The sequence below is a fragment of the Salvia miltiorrhiza genome, chromosome 3, assembly GCF_028751815.1.
Source record: "Salvia miltiorrhiza cultivar Shanhuang (shh) chromosome 3, IMPLAD_Smil_shh, whole genome shotgun sequence".
Taxonomy (NCBI): Eukaryota; Viridiplantae; Streptophyta; class Magnoliopsida; order Lamiales; family Lamiaceae; genus Salvia; species Salvia miltiorrhiza.
In genome coordinates this window covers 61,543,656-61,565,231 of record NC_080389.1, presented here as the reverse complement: position 1 = coordinate 61,565,231, position 21,576 = coordinate 61,543,656, and the positions used below count along the sequence as shown (strand labels likewise).

Here is a 21,576-nt window from a genome sequence, read left to right as displayed (position 1 = left end):
TCTCTATCTAGGAGCATAAATTTTAAGTCCATCGAACACGTGCCTATTGAACAATCTTATAAACTGAAAATTAAATCAAACTTGAATTCTTTTAATGTATCGAACTCGAATACTCTAATATAAAATTTAATATGATCCTACTTACACAGTTACACGCAATTCCATTGCATCCCTAATTAACTTCAAAAAACACTTATTAAGAACCTAAAGTAAATGTCTGAAACATGAAACTCCGTTATCATACATGCCATTTAGTCACCTAAGAAAATATTAAGACTAAATATTAATAACTTATAAATAGGACTCTTATGTATAAAATTAGAGGTTGATTCATTATAATTATTCAACTCTATAATTATATAACTCCACAAATAGTAAATTCTCTCGGATTTCTCTCCGTGGACGTAGATCTTAACGATCAAACCACGTTAAATACTTGTGTTATTTTTATATTTTTATATTATTTATGTTGAGATTAATTCTACACTTATCAATTATATTATTATTATTATTATTATTATTATTATTATTATTATTATTATTATTATTAGTATTGCACCCATATTTGTAATAGTATAATTAAAAAAATAAATTATTTGCTTAGTTAAAGGTTATGTGTTTTTTTTTCAATATAACACAATAATTTTTATTTATTATTTTAACACAATACAATGTTAATTAATATATAATTAATTAGCATTAAAAAAAAGACTACAACAATTTACCCCGTGCGTATGCACGGGTGAAATACTAGTCAAAACCAATGAACGTTACATATGTTTCATTATGCATTTATTAAAAATGATATAGACAATTTCTCATAATTCAATCATGAGTTTCTTATTTTCCGATACATCAAAATCTCCTTTATTAATTACATCAAAAAATGAAAGCAAAAGATAATGCTTGAAAATTCAAAATAAAGAAGAAGAAGAAATTTTATTAACTATTATTGTAATGTTACATGTTTAGTAAATTCTCAAGGATGGCAAGTTATTGATAAACACTTTATCCCATTGTTAGTGTTACAATTAGGGAACGTTTACTTTGGAGGATTAGGCTTGATAGATAAAAATAATAAAGTTAACCCCTTATTTATTTGGATGGATTACAACTTTGGGATATCCCAAGACCCTTGATTATTTCTATCATTCAAGCTAATTTTGCTTAATTTTTATCCCATGGAAATGGTGGGGTTGGAGATATCCTACTCTTGAGTATAAAAATAATCAGTCATGCATATAATCAAGCTAGAAAGCAAATACAAGGTGTCACAAGCTCTGCTTATAAGATATAAAGGCAAGCAGAGGTATGTAACCTGCCTCCATCCTATCAGTATTTGTGCATACACAGGAAAATACTTCATGCACACATTCTTCTCTGTATCATTCTGTGTATTGGCAATTGTCCCCATTTTTCTGGTTGAGACATTTGATGCTTCAATTTGGTTCGTGAAATTGCTCCAGGCTTGAATGATGCTCTTAGTGAATTCCCAAGTAGAGAAGCATCTCGATTTCTGACACAATATTCCATTAATAATATACTCCCTCCGTCCCACTCTAATAGGCTCGTTTGCCTTTTTAGGATGTCCCACTAGAATAGGCTCGTTTTTCATTTTAAGTAAAAAAAATGTACTTAATTTTCAACTAAAAAGTAAGTTTTCTTAATCTCCGTGCTCAAAAGAAGTGAGCCTATTAATGTGATATCCATGATGTTGATCTTAGTTGGTGATTTCATACTTGTCTTGATTTATTTGGAGAATTTGAGATTTCTAAGTGTGGAGAACGTGGGTGAATTGATGTGAGCCACTACGAATTGCACTAGCCCCCAATTATGGTGGTGGCCCTTGATTCCTTGAAAAAGTGGTGGGATATGGAAAAATGAATGGCATAGCACTGAAGGCTAAATCACTATTAATACATATTATTACATCTTAGTCCTATCACCATGAGAAGATAATGTTAAACTGACTAAGAGGTTGCTCAAACATTGTGTTGCTTCTTTTCTCAATTTTTTTATTTTTTATTTTTAATTTGGGGCGTGCATAGCACGCGCCCGCAATAAAGCCGCTCTTCCCCTACCCGTTCTATCGTGGGCCTCTGGAGTAGGGAGGGGCTGCATCGCATTACTCGATGCCTCCTCTACTCGAGTAAGAGGTTGCTCAAACATTGTGTTGCTTCTTTTCTCAATTAATTCTTTTTCTTTCTCAGTATTGTAGTTCTGAAATTCTCCGTCAAGGAATTCAAAGTGCCTCCCAAACCAATTCCATCATCAGTGACGCACTGACGATATGATTTTTATTTGTAAAGTTTTATTTAATTGACAAAATTATTTTGAATAGTAAGCATAATGGCAAATGCGTGACTTAGAATCGAATAATACAATCTCGTATAAGACTAGGATAAAGAAATTCACTTTTAGTACAAGATTTAATGTAACATCTTATTTAAGAACCAATTGATTAATTATTTTGGTAATCATATTGCTGTAATGTTATTCCCTTCATAATAGGATGTTTCCCTTCATAAATTTGACAATCTGTTACCGAAGATTAAGTTGTAGAATTCCAAATAATCATTAATGAAACAACCAAAATGACTATCCCAAATGCAGTGAGCACTACATTTGTTTAAGTACACATGTATGTATTGTATATACATACAAAACAAAACAAAACAAAACAAAACAAAACAAATGAAGCAAGCACACACTATTACTCCACTAATAACCAAGAAAAATAGGATTTGAATCATGATTAAGTCCATTAATTTGTAGTGACTGGGGCCCACATTTGTAGTCCACAACCTCAAGTCTTCCATTAATTTGTATGGACGACTTGACTCAAAACCCACACCCATCAAGACTCTCAAGTCAACCAAGTCTTCCATTAATTTGTGTATATATATGTGATGATTATTGGATGCAGTTATTAGCGACTTCATTATCATAATACAATCACAATTTGCAGCCATGGACAAAAAGCTTCATTGCATTTTGCCTTATGCATTCCTAATCACCATAACCTTCCCAATGCTTTCTTCTGAATCCAAACAACCTCTGAGCCTTGCAACTGATCAAACTGCCCTTCTTTCACTCAAACATACATCTCTTTTACTTGCAACTAATTGGACCAATTCCACCTCCGTCTGCACCTGGATTGGCGTCACTTGCAGCTTGCGCCACCCAAGAGTAGCTGCCCTGAATCTCTCCAACATGGCTCTCTCCGCCACCATTCCACCGCAGCTCGGCCACCTCTCCTTCCTCGTCTCCCTCGACCTCACCAACAACCTTTTCCATGGAGATTTGCCTCAAGAGCTGTCTCTCCTTCGCCGTTTGAAGTTCATATCTTTCCGACGCAACAACTTCACCGGAGACATCCCTCCGATGTTGGGTCAGTTACCAAAATTAGAGTACTTAAATTTACGCAACAACAGCTTCATAGGTTCCATCCCAAAATCGCTCTCAAACCTCACAAACCTACAATTTCTTGACTTATCTTTCAATTCACTAAGTGGAGAAATTCCAAAAGAGTTTGGGAGACTTCAAAGTCTACAAACTCTAGTTGTTCAATTCAATCATCTCTCCGGTGCTATACCATCAGCCATATTCAACATCTCGACCCTTGTAGCTATAGCATTGAGAGACAATGAATTGAGTGGAAGCCTTCCAACAGACATGTGCCGTAATCTTCCAATTCTTACTGTGCTAAGTCTTCCTGACAATCAGCTGAGTGGCGCGATTCCCACAAATCTATCCCACTGTTCACAGCTTGAGGTGTTGAGCCTCTCTTACAACTCTTTTAGTGGGGAGATACCTTCAGAAATCGGCTACTTGACATCTCTTGGGGAGTTATATCTTGGTGGTAACAATTTGAATGGTACATATGGTTCAAGTTCTTATCACATAAATTTGTGTAAATGAGATTTGATTAGTTTTATGACACTTTTTTTGCCAGGAATACTACCACATGAGATTGGCCATCTTCAGAGTCTGGTTACTTTTGGTGCTGAACGGAATGAGATTGCGGGCTCAATTGATTTCAATATTTTCATGAATATGTCTTCTCTGCAAAACATATATCTATGGCGCAACAAATTCACAGGGAACCTTTCAAGGGATGTCAGGAATATTACCATGCTTACAGAGTTAGAGCTCGAGGAAAACCATTTTACAGGTACAACAGAGTAATTTTCATGTAAATTGGTTTGTTTAGCTACAATATGTGTTTTTGAAATCTCATATTTTGCAGGGCTTATTCCCACTGAATTTGGCCAACTTTACCATTTGGAGAAATTATCACTAGATTCGAACAGCTTGAGTGGTTCGATACCACATGAGTTCTTTAACATTTCAACTCTTCGGATTCTTGGACTTAACGGCAATGCTCTGTCAGGGGTTCTTCCAACCCATTTATGCCATGCCTCTCCCTCTCTCGAACAACTTTTTCTTGGCAATAATTATATCACCAGAGCAATACCCAACTCCATCTCTAACTGTTCTCAACTCACAATTCTCTCACTTTCTGGAAACAAATTCAGTGGTTATATACCTACTCATCTCGGCAACCTAAGACTTCTCCAACTTCTTGAAATGAACAGCAACAATCTTACCCAGGCACCATCTTCTTCCTTCATTACTTCATTGACAAATTGCAGGTCTCTAACTGATTTGTCATTTGGTGATAATCCTCTATACGGTGTCATTCCAGCTTCTGTCGGGAACTTATCTTCCTCACTTCAAACATTCATTGCTGCCAACTGCAAATTCAATGGCAGCATTCCTGTTGAAATAGGCAATCTAAGCAATATGATGACATTAGATTTATCTAGGAATGAGTTATCTGGTAATATTCCACTAACTATAAGCCATTTGCATCAACTTCAAGGATTATATCTGTTTGATAACATGTTGGGAGGCTCAATACCACATGCTATATGTGATCTATTCAGCCTCGATACTTTATTCATGAGCCAGAATCAATTTTCAGGCCCAATTCCTAAATGTCTGGGAAATGTCTCTTCTTTAAGAAATCTTAATCTAGACTCCAACATTTTGAATTCAAGCATACCATCAAGCTTATGGGGCCTAAAAGATTTGAATTCTCTAGACTTGTCCTCGAATTCATTGAATGGGTTCTTACCACAAGAGATAAGTAACTTAGGAGCAGCAATTCATATAAACCTATCGATGAATCAATTGTCAAAGTCTATTCCTAGCACTATTGGGAAGTTGCAGAATTTGATTGATTTGTCTTTGGCAAATAATAGACTAGAAGGTTCTATTCCTGTGTCTATGGGAAGCATGATCAGTTTGGCAAATCTCGACTTGTCGTACAACAACCTCTCTGGTTCAATTCCAAAGTCTTTAGAAGCACTTAAACACCTCGACCACTTTAATGTCTCTTTCAATAGTTTAAGTGGAGAAGTTCCTCATGGAGGTTCTTTTAGAAACTTCACTATGGGTTCTTTTATGGGTAATGAGGCATTGTGTGGAATCCCCAAGTTCCATGTCCAAATTTGCTCTTCAATTTCTAATCACAGATCAAAGAGAAAGAAGGTGGAACAAACTTCATTTATTGTTTTTGGGGTTGTGGCTTTCATCTTAGTTGCTTCTTTGGCCTCTATAATTGTCAGAAACAAAAGGAAAGATAAGACGACTAGAGAAGTTGATGAGTTGATATTCATTGTGCCGGAAAGAATCTCTTATTATGAACTGCTGCGAGCAACGGAAAGATTCGATGAAAGCAATTTACTTGGCACAGGGAGTTCTTGCTCTGTTTATAAAGGAATTCTTAACAATGGTAAGGATATTGTTGTCAAGGTGTTTGATATGCAGCTAGAAGGTATTTCAAGAATATTCGATGTCGAATGTGAGATACTACGTAGCATTCGACATAGGAATCTGACAAGCGTTATAAGCAGTTGCTCCAATGAAGAGTTCAAGGCATTAGTACTTGAATATATGCCAAAGGGAAACCTTGAAAAATGGTTATATTCCCACAACTATTGCTTGAATATGATGGAAAGATTGAATATAATGATTGATGTTGCATCTGCTTTGGAGTATCTTCACCACGGTTATTCAATGCCCATTGTCCACAACGATTTGAAGCCGAGTAATGTGCTGTTAGATGAAGACATGGTTGCCCATGTAAGCGACTTTGGAATAGCAAAGTTGTTATGCGATGGAGATAGCTTTGTGTTAACCAACACGCTAGCAACATTGGGTTACATCGCTCCAGGTGAAGTTAATTTCTCTAAATATATTGATTGCACTTCACTTTCAATCAATTAATTGTGTCTTCCTTACATCATGATTTTTGTTGTCCCAGAGTATGGTTTGGAAGGACTAGTTTCAACAAGGTGTGATGTGTATAGCTATGGAGTGATACTGATTGAAACTTTTACGAGAAAAAGGCCTAGTGATGATATGTTTTGCGGAGATATGAGCTTAAAGAGATGGGTAGAACTCTCACTTTCGGAGATCCCACATGAAGTGATAGATGCCAACTTAGTCATGAATTTGGAGGAAGAAATGATTGATAAGAATATGCAGTGTGTATCATCCATACTTGAATTGGCTTTGAAATGCTCTGCCGACTCTCCAGGGGATAGAATCAACATGAAACAAGCACATGCAGAGTTGCAGAAAATCAAACATCAATTTTCCCAATGAGATTCAAGTAAGTTATGTTATTTCTAAGATAATATTGTTCTATTACCATTTTATTGATGCTCAAGGTTTTTCTATCCCTCTTTGTCACGTTTTAAAAGGCAAAATCTTTCTGAACAACGCCTCTGCATCACCATTCTCACCAACTAAAACAACCCCTCTCAAAAGAGTTCTAAAAATTTTGATATTCCGCTCGCAGCCGAACTTGATGAAGCTGCCCAGAAGCGCAAACCCAATCTTCACATGGTATAGAAGGTAGCAGCAATTGATTGTGATACTCATCGAGCACATATTCAATTAGACGTCCCATTGGCGCATTCCATCGAACATGTAGAGGGCAACTTGGTATTTCCCCCCCAACTTTACCGTGTAACTCAACAATTTGTTATTCTTTTGTTATCGACACATTATTGGGATCTCTGTTTAATAAAATAGTAGTAATTCTTTGTATTTTCCAGACACCATTAATTGTTGGTTATGCATCAGGAACATGTGGAGGTTCATCTGCTAAAAAGAAAGGTATATTGACGATTAATGAGGATTAGGCAAGTTCAAATCAAAGATAAAAGGTAAAAGTTTTGTTCATGTGAATATTGTGTTGAATATGCAGTTATTTTTTCTGGAATATTAAATAAATTATTATCGAATAAGGCATTAAAACAGTTGCTCTGTAGATTTTTTTTTTTTTTTTGTATGTTGGTAACGTGGTCATGTTATTGTTTGTTTTTATTTGGGAGATTATTGTTTACATGTTGTTGTATGTAAATTATTAACTTGTTGCATTATTTATTTAGAATATTTAGCATAAACAGATGAAATATAAAATATAAATGGTTTATGCATGTGTGAATTCTGTGGCTTATGTTTGACTATTCAATTAATTTTTTATTTAGTGGGATGTGTCTTATTTGCTTGTGTTGCATATGAGATTTTTCTTTGTTTTTATTGATTTTAATATTCAAAACATATTAGTGATAGTCTTTATTAAAGTGTCCCACATTGGATTGGAGATAGTGGCATGAGCCACTTTATATGGTGAGACAACCCTCTCCCTTATGTAATGTTTTGTTTGGATCATAGCTAAAATAAGAGACCTTTTATATTTTTAATTAATTTATTTCACTTTTTTTTAGAAAAAAAAATGGAGGTTGCTGTGCTACCCATAATCACAATTAGAGAATAAAATCTCGTGTGGATTACTATAATTTAACAAACTTTGCGTTTGAACACATTTGGTGGGTTAAAGTAAAGCTTAATAGTCCCGTCATATAGTCCATTTCTTATCCTTCCGAGAAACTGGGGCGTGACAATACTAGTATTATCTAAATAATTTATTAAAAATATCTTGTAAATGACATTCAACATAAGCATAAATTTGTAATAGAAAAAATGGTTTATAAATTATAATTATCCATTCAAAACACAATATGTTACGAAATTAAAAGTTAAATTGGCAACCCAAATTATCAACAAATAAAATCCAGCTTATATACAACATGTTCAAAATCCAACCCAAAAAACAGTCCAAGTCCAACCCATATTATATAGTAGTATATTTCATTTGTCGCATTAAGACAACAAATAAATAAGATACTAATTAAATTATCATTAATCGACATATATATTGCAATTCCATTAAAATAAAATTATATAACAGTTGGTTGCAAAATCAAAACCAATGAACGTTACATATGTTTCATTATGCATTTATTAAAAATGCTATAGACAATTTCTCATAATTCAATCATGAGTTTCTTATTTTCCGATACATCAAAATCTCCTTTATTAATTACATCAAAAAATGAAAGCAAAAGATAATGCTTGAAAATTCAAAATAAAGAAGAAGAAAAAACTTTATTAACTATTATTGTAATGTTAATTACATGTTTTGTAAATTCTCAAGGATGACAAGTTATTGATAAACACTTTATCCCATTGTTAGAGCATCCACATTGGTGTTGCATGATAGCTTACTTAATGAGAGGGGGACCACATGGTGTAAAGAGGCTGCATTGGGTTACATGATAGCCTACATGATTTTTCTATTTTTCATTTAAGTTTCATTGCATAAATTTAAATCACACAATTTACTTCAAATTTAAATTGCATTAATTTTGAAATCCTAAAAATTACATAAAACTTAATAAAATAAAAACAAATCCTACAAATAACTATTCCGGCCCTAGAGGTCCGAAACGTGCCCAAACATTCTCCATCAAATCATATTGGAGCGCGGCGTGCAACTGCCTATCTCGGATAAGGGTATCTCTTTGCACATATTCCTCAAAGGAAACTAGGGTTGCTCGACCACTCTCCGTCGAGTCACTGCTAGACGCCCCATGTCCCGCGTCGTCATCTCTTCAATTGGTTGCTCCTTCACCTCCGTGCTCCACAATCATGTTGTGGAGAATGATGTAACACAACATGATGTCCTTGAGGTGCTCCAGGTACCAATTACGCGCGAGACTGCGAATGATTCCCTACTGAGCTTGAAGGACTCCAAAGGCACGTTTGACATCCTTTCGTGCCGATTCTTGCATCTTCTTGAACATATTAGTGCCGTTTGACGTCACTAATATTCAAAACATATTAGTGATAGTCTTTACCTAAATGTAATGTTTTGTTTGGATCATAGCTAAAATAAGAGACCTTTTATTTAAAAAAATATGGAGGTTGTTGCATTTGAATATGTTTGGCGTAAGGTTGAGCAAAACTGAATCGGTTTTTTTCAAACCGAATCGAATCGAATCAAACCAAATCGGGCGATTTGGTTCGATTTTTATAGATAAAACGACGCGGTTTAATTAGAAATTTTTCAAACCGCCAATTTATGATTCGGGTTCGGTTTGGAAAAAACAATTTGATTTCTAAACCGAATCCGCCCGAATTATTTAATAATAATTATAATAGTATTATATATTTTATAAATAATTAATATTAAATTATTAAACATTAGCCATTAGGGTTTTGTTTTAGATTTCAAAGTTCAAACTCATTCTCTAATTCTATTCTGCCCCCCGAATTAATATTATACTCCCTCCGTCCACGAAAGAACTTTCTATCTTTTCTTTTTGGATTGTCCACAAAAGAACTTCTTACCTATTTTTGGACTATACCCCACCACTTATAATAACTCTTACTTTCATTTTTTCACAACTCTGAATATTAATTATAATACTTTTTCATCACTCCCAATACACCCAACAATTTTTTCTCTACTTTTAATACACTCAATAATATTTTTCTTAAAACGCGTGCCACTCCCTCCTAGAAAGTTCTTTCGTGGACGGAGGGAGTATTATGCTATATTTGTTTTGAAATAATGATTTGATACATTTTGCCTTTTATTTTGTTGTGAACTTGTAGTTGTGTGGATTAAATTTGTGGTGAACATGAAATCTTTTAGATATGTATTTGTGGATTTTTAAGTATGCATTTTGGTGAATTTTTATCCATTTATTGGGCTGCCAAGCATTGATACCAGGTTTTTGAATGAAAAAAAAAATGAAACGGTTTACGGTTCGGTTCGGTTTTGGCAAGTCAAACAGTTTGGTTTGGTTTGAAATTTTTAGGACGGTTTGGGTTCGTGTTGCTCCAGTTCGGTTCGGTTTCGTTTCAACCCGAGCCGCCTGAATGCTTACCCCTAGTTTGGCGGGTCAAAGTAATAGAAGATTTTTTTTTAAAGCGAAAGTAATAGAAGATTTTAATTATTAAATTACACAAATGATCACTTTACTAACATAAAGTAACACTTTTATCAACATTTCTTGTAAAATAAGTACATTTGCATGCATTAAAATAAAATACTAATTAGTTATTGTTAAGAAAACTAATTGTTATTGATAAAAATGTTATTTATATAATATACTTTATGAGGAGGAGAAAGTTCGGTTCAAATCGATGTGTGAACGGTGCGAAAATCCACACAGGAGACCAACTCATAAAAATAAGTGATAATTTCCTTTTTTTTTTTTTTTTTTTTTTTTTTTTTTTTTTTTTTTTTTTAATCCACGCGAAACATGCATCCAAAATTACAAGAAAACAAGCTATAATTTACAAGGACAGGGAAAAATGAAAGAGTCTTGCTTTGTGTGAGAAAGTCTTATTGTTCAATGTAATTGTTCAAAGAAACAATAGGGCCGGATGGCCCTATTGGTGATTGAAACTTAAATTTTGTCCACAAAATTTAAAACATCAATATTTGGCCATCTTTTATGTGCTCTACCTAATTTACCCTTTAACCCAATAGATCCAACAACTTTCTTTGACCCGGATCCAGATTTAGGGATTAACCCATGCCTTGTCTACCCCCCAGACCCCCGACCCCACCCACCCCCCCACCCACCCCAAGCCAAAAAAAAATTTTTTTTTTTTTACTTCCCCTGCTTGTCTACCCCCAGACCCCCGACCCCACCCACCCCCACCCACCCACCCACCCACCCACCCACCACCCACCCCCAAGCCAAAAAAAAAAAAAAAATTTTTTACTTCCCCTGCCTTGTCTACCCCCAGACCCCCAACCCCACCCACCCCCCACCCACCACCACCCACCCCCAAGCCAAAAAAAAAATTTTTTTTTTTTACTTCCCCTGCCTTGTCTACCCCCCCAAACCCCCGACCCCACCCACCCCCGACCCCCCCCCACCACCCACCCCCAAGCCAAAAAAAAAAAATTTTTTTTTTACTTCCCCTGCCTTGTCTACCCCCCCACCCACCCCCAAGCCAAAAGGAACTTTTTAAACACTTCCCCTAGGGTTTAGATATTCCATTTAGGGTTTAGATTATCCATTTAGGGTTTAGATGTTCCATTTAGGGTTTAGATTATCCATTTAGGGTTTAAATGTTCCATTTAGAGTTTAGATGATGCTGTTGTTTCTATATTTGTTCTGCATGTTTGGCACTTATGGCACTATTAGTGCCATAAGTGCTAAAAAGACCATTTTACTTTATTTTATTTTGGATTTTCGTTGGCACTTATGGCATTATTAGTGCCATAAGTGCCATAAAATAAAATAATAAAGTAAAATTTTTTGGCTTGGGGGTGGGTGGGGTCGGGGGTAGACAGGGCAGGGGGAGTAAAAAAAAAATTTCGTTGGCACTTATGGCACTATTAGTGCCATAAGTGCCATAAAATAAAATAATAAAGTAAAAGTTTTTGGCTTGGGGGTGGGTGGGGTGGGTGGGGTCGGGGGTCTGGGGGGTAGACAGGGCAGGGGGAGTAAAAAAAAAATTTCGTTGGCACTTATGGCACTAATAGTGCCATAAGTGCCTAACCCGACCCGCGTGCCTGATCCTACCCGGCACGCGACCCGCGCTCCTGACCCTACCCAGTCCGCCCAATTAAGGGCAAAAACGTCCCAAAGCTATAAAAATGGCCAAAATTTGTGTTTTTTTCAATGTGTGGCCATAAATTGTGTTTTATGCTTCATTTTGGCTACTTCAAAATTTTACTCTTGTTCAAATTCATATTTAATTAAAGTAATATATGTAATTACAAACACCAACAAAATTAAAATTTAACTATAGAAATATATTCCATTTTTATTGTTCAACCCAAAAAAGGCCCATTTTTATTGTTGGATAAATGGTGACGGCCCATTATTAGTATTTTGCATACAAACGAATTTCATGAAGATGTAACCTGCTGATAGGTGAGGAAATAGTCTATATATACATACCATGTATACTAAATAATATTCCCTCCGTCCCACTCCAAATATCCTATTTTTTATTTTGGGTTGTCCCACTTCAAATGTGTCATTTCCTTTTTTGGCAATACACACAGTCTCTATACTTAATATTTAAATAATTTTCACAAACTCACTTTATTCATTTTATACACATTTCTTAATCTCCGTACCCAAAAGAAATGAGACATTTGGAGCGGGACAGAGGGAGTATTGTATTTTAAAACTCAACATATAAATAACAATGAAAAATGAACCTAGCTAGCTCCCACTTCACCAATTTTACTGTTTCCTAAATTTTTATAGGATATTCAATTTGTTATGCCAAAGTTCTTATTCCCTTAAACTTGAAGGAAATTGTGCAAAATACAGCCCTCATAAGAGTTTTTTACATATCATAGCCCATTCATAGCATCTTGCAGTTGAGATGATAATATTCCATAATAATTCTAAAAATTTCGAAATCTGAAAAATAAAATAATAATAATATTGTTTGAAAAGGAGGTGACTATCGTAGGAGTTGTCTCTCTAGTCTCTAGTAAAAGGCAGAAGAGGTAATTTTAGGTACACATGTATGTATTGTATATACATACAAAATAAAACAAAACAAATGAAGCAAGCACACACTATTACTCCACTAATAACCAAGAAAAATAGGATTTGAATCATGATTATATAACTATAGATCAAATTAAAGTGTTTGAAATATTCTGTTTTTTGAATGTTTTATAAAATGTTGAATGCTGTAAGTATTTATAATAATTTGGCAAAACTAAATGGCTAGATGCGTTTCAATTCAATTTAATTCTCTTAGTTGAATCCCACAAAATATATACACCGTCTTAATATCATATAATATGAGCAAGCACCACATTTATATGTACTAAATATAATTATCTAATTGTGTGGAAATGTAATTACCTTAATAATCATTAAATGGTAATTGAGATTAATAAACTCAAATTAAACTTAATAATTAAGTTTTGTTTTAAGTTAATTAAGTATATTTAATAACAGCATCGTGGGCCATTCTAACAACAATCCATTATAGGTTATTAGCGTTAATATTTATAGTTGTCTAAGGCTGCGTTTACTTTAATGGATAAATTTATCTATGGAAAATAATGGATAACACAAATTTATGTCTTTAAATGTCTCCTTCATTTTCCAACATTTGACATAAAAAGAGATGCTTACGATATTTTCTTCCTTATTTTCACTTCAAGGAAGAATAATATTATTCCTCCATTTTTGGTGTGATAATATTATCCATCCTTCAAGTGAAAATAAGGAAGAAAAAATGGTGGGCATCTCTTTTTGTATCAAAGATTGGAAAATGAAGGAGACATTTAAAGGCATAAATTTATGATATCAATCCTTTTCAATGGATAAATTTGTCCATCGAAGTAAACGCAGCCTAAGTAAACATATTATTTCGATGTAATATATATTGGAGTAGATGTTAGGTTGGTACACTCACGTTCCAACTCTGCTGCCAATTCGCCTCTACCAAGAGCTCTACTGGAACACTGAAATCACACGATAAAAGAAGAAGAAATCTGCACACCAGAAAATAACGCACACAAACTGTTTGACAAAAGGTCAGGAAGAGAATACAGCAGAAAAAGAGAAGAAAGATCAATCAAGCGAAGTATGCACACTACACTTCACTCAATTTGGAGACGTAGTGCCCAACAAAGGAAGAAGAAGATGAATAGTAACAATGGTATTTCTGTGCATCTCAGTCTATCGAAATCAAAGATTATAAATAACTACAGCAAGAGAGACATGCCCCCGTTCCTGCAGAGAATTAGCAACAAATAGCAGTGGTCTGGTTTTTCATTGTTTTTGTTTTATTTTTGCTTTTTTATCTTTCTTGAAATTAGCAACAATTCAAGAATTAATTCCTGTTGATTTGGGCAGATCGGTTGTTCATTTTTCCGTCGTCTAATCACAATATATCCATATATACCCCAAGCCCAAGGTATGAGTTTTGGCAGTGGATAATCTCACCTTCTTCTCCCAAGGAAGCTGCTTTGAATATCTAATTTTAAGTCCATCCATAGCACTCAGCTACTAATTTCCAGCAAAAATGAAAAGCTAAAAAACAAGTAGTTAATTAATTTAGTTGCAAGTAGGGGTGTAATCGAACCGAATAGTGGTGTGCTCAAGTTTGGTTTGTTTAGTATCGAATCGAATCTCGAACTTTACGTACCGAATACTTCGAGGCTCACGAGCCTAATCGAATCTATATGAACTTTCTAAATTTATGTTTATATTCAAAATATGGATTATTTTATTCAAAATAATAAATATATTAATTATTTTCTTATAACAAATAAAATTAATTAGAGATTTAATATAATTATTATTAATTTTAGTAAATAAATGTAAGTTGTAGTTACTAATAATTTATATTTTTCAAGCTGAATCACTTGACGAATATGTTCACGAGCTAACGAGCCGAATACTACTAAGCTCAAGTTTGGTTTGTTTATTTATCGAGCTTCTCTAAACGAACTTGAACGAACTTTTTTCGAGCTGAGCTCCGAATAGTTCGCGAGCGACTTGGTTTGTTTACAGCCCTAGTTGTAAGTAGCTCTCAAAAAAGAAAGAAAAAAATTAGTTGCTGGTTCATTGAACATGAACTTCTAGTGGACCCATTAATATAGTGGTAACGAAACATGTTTTTCATGGTAATGTGAATCAACTTCAAGAAAGCCCCAACCATGAAAGAGGCAACTGCCTCCCTCTCAGTTCATTCTGTACAACACAATTGATCATCTCACACTTAGTTAATTAACATCTGATCATTCCCAAATTAATCAGCAATCGGAATCATAATTAAGTTCATTAACCCAGATATAAACTTGTACTGCTGATACTATGCAGCCACAAAGCGCATCCTTGGCTGCTTCTTATCTACATTATATAGTTTTCAAGTGTGGATATATATTCCATTAATAATATACTCCCTCCGTCCCACTCTAATAGGCTCGTTTGCCTTTTTAGGATGTCCCACTAGAATGGGTTCGTTTTCCATTTTGAGTAAAAAAAAGTGTACTTAATTGGTGTGTCCCACTAGAATCGATTACGTACTTGTCTTGATTTATTTGGAGAATTTGAGATTTCTAAGTGTGGAGAATGTGGGTGAATTGAATTGGGGCATGTGAGCCACTACGAATTGCACTAGCCCCCAATTATGGTGGTGGCCCTTGATTCCTTGAAAAAGTGGTGGGATATGGAAAAATGAATCGCATAGCACTCAAGGCTAAATCACTATTAATACATATTATTACATCTTAGTCCTATCACCATGAGAAGATAATGACTAAGAGGTTGCTCAAACATTGTGTTGCTTCTTTTCTCATTTTTTTTTTTTTTTAATTCGGGGCGTGTATAGCACGCACCCGCAATAAAGCCGCTCTTCCCCTACCCGTTCTATCGTGAGCCTCTCGAGTAGGGAGGGGCTGCATCGCATTACTCGATGCCTCCTCTACTTGAGTAAGAGGCATCGCGTAATGCGATGCGGATGCTCTAAGAGGTTGCTCAAACATTGTGTTGCTTCTTTTCTCAATTAATTCTTTTTCTTTCTCAGTATTGTAGTTCTGAAATTCTCCGTCAAGGAATTCAAAGTGCCTCCCAAACCAATTCCATCATCAGTGACGCACTGACGATATGATTTCTATTTGTAAAGTTTTATTTAATTGACAAAATTATTTTGAATAGTAAGCATAGTGGCAAATGCGTCACTTAGAATCGAATAATACAATCTCGTATAAGACTAGGATAAAGAAATCCACTTTTAGTACAAGATTTAATGTAACATCTTATTTAAGAACCAATTGATTATTTTTCTAATCATATTGCTGTAATGTTATTCCCTTCATAATAGGTTGTTTCCCCTTCATAAATTTGACAATCTGTTACCGAATATTAAGTTGTAGAAGTCCAAATAATCATTAATGAAGCAAGCACACACTATTACTCCACTAATAACGAAGAAAAATAGGATTTGAATCATGATTAAGTTCATTAATTTGTAGTGACTGGGGCCCACATTTGTAGTCCACAACCTCAAGTCTTCCATTAATTTGTATGGACGACTTGACTCAAAACCCACACCCATCAACACTCTCAAGTCAAGCAAGTCTTGTACGTTATTTGTGTATATATATATATATGATGATTATTGGATGCAGTTATTAGCGACTTCATTATCATACTACAATCACAAGTTGAAACCATGGAGAAAAAGCTTTATTGCATTTTGCTGTATGCATTCCTAATCACCATAACCTTCCCAATGCTTTCTTCTGAAGCCAAACAACCTCTGAGCCTTGCAACTGATCAAACTGCCCTTCTTTCACTCAAACATACATCTCTTTTACTTGCAACTAATTGGACCAACTCCACCTCCGTCTGCACCTGGATTGGCGTCACTTGCAGCTTCCGCCACCACAGAGTAGCTGCCTTGAATCTCTCCAACATGGCTCTCTCCGCCACCATTCCACCGCAGCTCGGACACCTCTCCTTCCTCGTCTCCCTCGACCTCTCCAACAACCATTTCTATGGAGATTTGCCTCAAGAGCTGTCTCTCCTTCGCCGTTTGAAGTTCATATCTTTCCGACTCAACAACTTCACCGGAGACATCCCTCCGATGTTCGGTCAGTTACCAAAATTAGAGTACTTGTCTTTACTCAACAACAGCTTCATAGGTTCCATCCCAAAATCGCTCTCAAACCTCACAAACCTACAATTTCTTGACTTAACTTCCAATTCTCTAAGTGGAGAAATTCCAAAAGAGTTTGGGAGACTTCAAAGTCTACAAACTCTGTCTATTCAATCTAATCATCTCTACGGTGCTATACCATCAGCCATATTCAACATATCGACCCTTGTAACTATAGCCTTCACATACAATGAACTGAGTGGAAGTCTTCCAATAGACATTTGCAGTAATCTTCCATCCCTTATTGGGATTTATCTTTCTTTCAATCAGTTGAGTGGCGCGATTCCCACAAATCTATCCCAATGTTCACGGCTTGAGATCTTGAGCCTCTCTTACAACTCTTTTAGTGGGGAGATACCTTCAGAAATCGGCTACTTAACATCTCTTCGGGAGTTATATCTTGGTGCTAACAATTTGAATGGTATGGTTCAACTTCTTATCACATAAATTTGTGTAAATGAGATTTTATGACATTTTTTTGCCAGGAATACTACCACATGAGATTGGCCATCTTCATAATCTGGTTACTTTTCATGCTGGACAGAATGAGATTGCGGGCTCAATTGATTTCAATATTTTCATGAATATGTCTGCTCTGCAAACCATATATCTAGGGCGCAACAAATTCACAGGGAACCTTTCAAGGGATGTCGGGAATATAACCATGCTAACAAAGTTATTCCTCTCGGAAAACCATTTCACAGGTACAACAGAGTAATTTTCATGTAAATTGTCTGTTTAGCTACAATATATGTTTTTGAAATCTCATGTTCTGCAGGGCTTATTCCCACTGAATTTGGCCAACTTTACCATTTGGAGACATTATCATTAGATTCGAACAGCTTGAGTGGTTCGATTCCACATGAGCTCTTTAACATTTCAACTCTTCGGATTCTTGGACTTACCAGCAATGCTCTGTCAGGGGTTCTTCCAACCCATTTATGCCATGCCTCTCCCTTTCTTCAAGGATTGTATCTTAGCGGTAGTTCTATCACTGGAGCAATACCCAACGCTATCTCTAACTGTTCTCGACTCACAATTCTCTCACTTGCTGAAAACAAATTGAGTGGTTATATACCTACTCATCTCGGCAACCTAAGACATCTACAACGTCTTGAACTGTTCAGCAACAATCTTACCCAGGCACCATCTTCTTCCTTCATTACTTCATTGACAAATTGCAGGTCTCTAACTCATTTGACAATTCATGATAATCCTCTAAATGGTGTCATTCCGACTTCTGTCGGGAACTTATCTTCCTCACTTCGAACATTCTATGCCGACAACTGCAAATTCAGTGGCAGCATTCCTGTTGAAATAGGCAATTTAAGCAATTTGATTGAATTGCTATTGTCAGCAAATGAGTTATCCGGTAATATTCCACTAACTATAAGCCATTTGCATCAACTTCAAGGATTACTTCTGTTTCGTAACATGTTGGGAGGCTCAATACCACATGCTATATGTGATCTATTCAGCCTCGATACTTTATATATGAGCCATAATCAATTTTCAGGCCCAATTCCTAAATGTCTGGGAAATGTCTCCTCTTTAAGAAATCTTGGTCTAGACTTCAACATTTTGAATTCAAGCATACCATCAAGCTTATGGGGCCTAAAAGATTTGATCTATCTAGACTTGTCCTCCAATTCATTGAATGGATCGTTACCTCAAGAGATAAGTAACTTAGGAGCAGCAATATATATAAACATATCGATGAATCAATTGTCAAAGTCTATTCCTAGCACTATTGGGAAGTTGCAGAATTTGGTTAATCTGTCTTTGGCAAATAATAGACTAGAAGGTTCTATTCCTGTGTCTATGGGAAGCATGATCAGTTTGGCAGATCTCGACTTGTCGTACAACAACCTCTGTGGTTCAATTCCAAAGTCTTTAGAAGCACTTCGACACCTCGACTACTTTAATGTCTCTTTCAATAGTTTAAGTGGAGAAATTCCTAATGGAGGTTCTTTTATAAACTTCACTATGGATTGTTTTAAGGGTAATGAGGCATTGTGTGGAATTCCCAAGTTCCATGACCAAATTTGCTCTTCAATTTCTAATCACAAATCAAAGAGAAAGAAGGTGGAACGAGCTTCATTTATTGTTTTCGGGGTTGTGGCTTTCATCTCAGTTGTTTCTTTGGCCTTTATAATTATCAGAAACAAAAGGAAAGATAAGACAACTAGCAGAGAAGTTGATGAATTGATATTCATTGTGCCGGAAAGAATCTCTTATTTTGAATTGCTGCAAGCAACGGAAAGATTCGATGAAAGCAATTTACTTGGCACTGGGAGTTGTTGCTTTGTTTATAAAGGAATTCTTAACAACGGGAGGGAGATCGCTGTGAAGGTGTTTAATATGCAGCTAGAAGGTATTTCAAGAATATTCGATATCGAATGTGAGTATTACGTAGCATTCGACACAGGAATCTGACAAGCGTCATAAGCAGCTGCTCTAATGAAGAGTTCAAGGCATTAGTACTTGAATATATGCCAAAGGGAAACCTTGAAAAATGGTTATATTCCCACAACTATTGCTTGAATATGATGGAAAGATTGAATATAATGATTGATGTTGCATCTGCTTTGGAGTATCTTCACCACGGTTATTCAATGCCCATTGTCCACAGCGACTTGAAGCCTAGTAATGTACTGTTAGATGAAGACATGGTTGCCCATGTAAGCGACTTTGGGATAGCAAAGTTGTTATGCGATGGAGATAGCTTTGTGTTAACCAACACGCTAGCAACATTGGGTTACATCGCTCCAGGTGAAGTTAATTTCTCTAAATATATTGATTGCACTTCACTTTCAATCAATTAATTGTGTCTTCGTTACTGCATACATCATGATTTTTGTTGTTCCAGAGTATGGCTTGGAAGGGCTAGTTTCAACAAGGTGTGATGTGTATAGCTACGGGGTGATGTTGATTGAAACTTTTACGAGAAAAAGGCCTAGTGATGATATGTTTTGCGGAGATATGAGCTTAAAGAGATGGGTAGAACTCTCACTTTCGGAGAACCCAGATGAAGTGATAGATGCCAACTTAGTCATGAATTTGGAGGAAGAAATGATTGACAAGAATATGCAGTGTGTATCATCCATACTTGAATTGGCTCTGAAATGCTCTGCCGACTCTCCCGGGGATAGAATCAACATGAAACAAGCACATGCAGAGTTGCAGAAAATCAAACATCGGTTTTCCCTATGAGATTCAAGTAAGCTATGTTATTTGTAAGATAATATTATCCTATTACCATTTTACTGATGCTCAAGGTTTTTGTATCCCTCTTTCCTCCATATTTTATGTTCTTGAGTTTACATATAATCCTCTTTGTCACAACTTTAAAGGCAAAATCTTTCTGAACAACACCTCTGCCTCACCATTCTCACTAACTAAAACATCCACTCTCAAAAGAGCTCTGAAAAATTTGATATTCCGTTCGCAGCCGAACTCGATCAAGCTGCCCAGAAGCGCAAACCCGATCTTCAATTGATTGTGATACTCATCGAGCACACATTCAATTCGACGTCCCATTGGCGCATTCCGTCGAACATGTAGAGGCAACTCGGTATTTTTCCCCAACTTTACCCTGTAACTCAACAATTTGTTATTCTTTTGTTTTCGACACATTATTGGGATCTCTGTTTAATAAAATAGTAGTAATTCTTTGTATTTTCCTGACACCATTAATTGTTGGTTATGCATCAGGAACATGTGGAGGTTCATCTACTAAAAAGAAAGTTGTGTTGAATATGCAGTTGTTTTTTTTTGTATGTTGGTATTGTGGTCATGTTATTCTTCGTTTTTATTTGGGAGATTATTGTTTACATGTTGTATGTAAATTATTAACTCGTTGCAATATTTATTTAGAATATTTAGCATAAACAGATGAAATATAAAAAATGGTTTATGCATGTGTGAATTCTGTGGCTTATGTTTGACTATTCAACTAATTTTTTGTTTAGTGGGATGTGTCTTATTAATTTGCTTGTGTTGCGTATGAGTTTTTTCTTTGTTTTTATTGATTTTAATATTCAAAATATATTAGTGATAGTCTTTACCTAATGTAATGTTTTGTTTGGATCATAGCTAAAATAAGAGACCTTTTATATTTTTGATTAATTTATTTCACTTTTTTATTTTAAAAAAAATATGGAGGTTGCTGTGCTACCCATAATCACAATTAGGGAATAAAATCTCGTGTGGATTACTATAATTTAACAAACTTTGCGTTTGAACACATTTGGTGGGTCAAAGTAATAGAAGATTTAATTATTAAATTACTAAGAAATGTGATGAAGTAATCTAGTCATTCAGTTCCGTTCACCTACCCACGGTGGGCAAGCGTTAACGTGCCCACAGATTGCCACATAAGAAAAAGAATTAATCATATTGAACTACAATTAAAATTACCATTAATAATGTATTCATTATATATATAGAAATTTTTTATTTTTAGTCTCATTACCATAAACAAGA

The 21,576-nt window shown here is 35.3% G+C and overlaps 2 protein-coding genes across 2 annotated transcripts in view; one reads left to right on the top strand and one right to left on the bottom strand.

Moving 5' to 3' along the window:
- LOC131015234 (probable glycosyltransferase At3g07620) overlaps positions 1–21,576 on the bottom strand; it is a 1,181,237-nt gene that overhangs the window by 1,144,237 nt on the left and 15,424 nt on the right. The gene's annotated exons all lie outside the window — the stretch shown is intronic.
- Positions 2,938–20,356, top strand: LOC131015217 (receptor kinase-like protein Xa21). Its single transcript, XM_057943505.1, has 4 exons — positions 2,938–3,877; positions 3,956–4,174; positions 4,250–6,241; positions 19,961–20,356. The coding sequence occupies exons 1-4, from the start codon at positions 2,971–2,973 to the stop codon at positions 20,302–20,304; spliced, it is 3,462 nt and encodes a 1,153-aa protein (XP_057799488.1). The 5' UTR covers positions 2,938–2,970; the 3' UTR covers positions 20,305–20,356.

Bases quoted from the DNA above. Each gene is read 5' to 3' on its own strand.
- LOC131015217 (XM_057943505.1), top strand. From the start codon at position 2,971: ATGGACAAAAAGCTTCATTGCATTTTGCCTTATGCATTCCTAATCACC. The intron at 3,878-3,955 runs GTACATATGGTT...TTTTTTTGCCAG, and splicing joins TGGTGGTAACAATTTGAATG to GAATACTACCACATGAGATT. The intron at 4,175-4,249 runs GTACAACAGAGT...CATATTTTGCAG, and splicing joins CGAGGAAAACCATTTTACAG to GGCTTATTCCCACTGAATTT.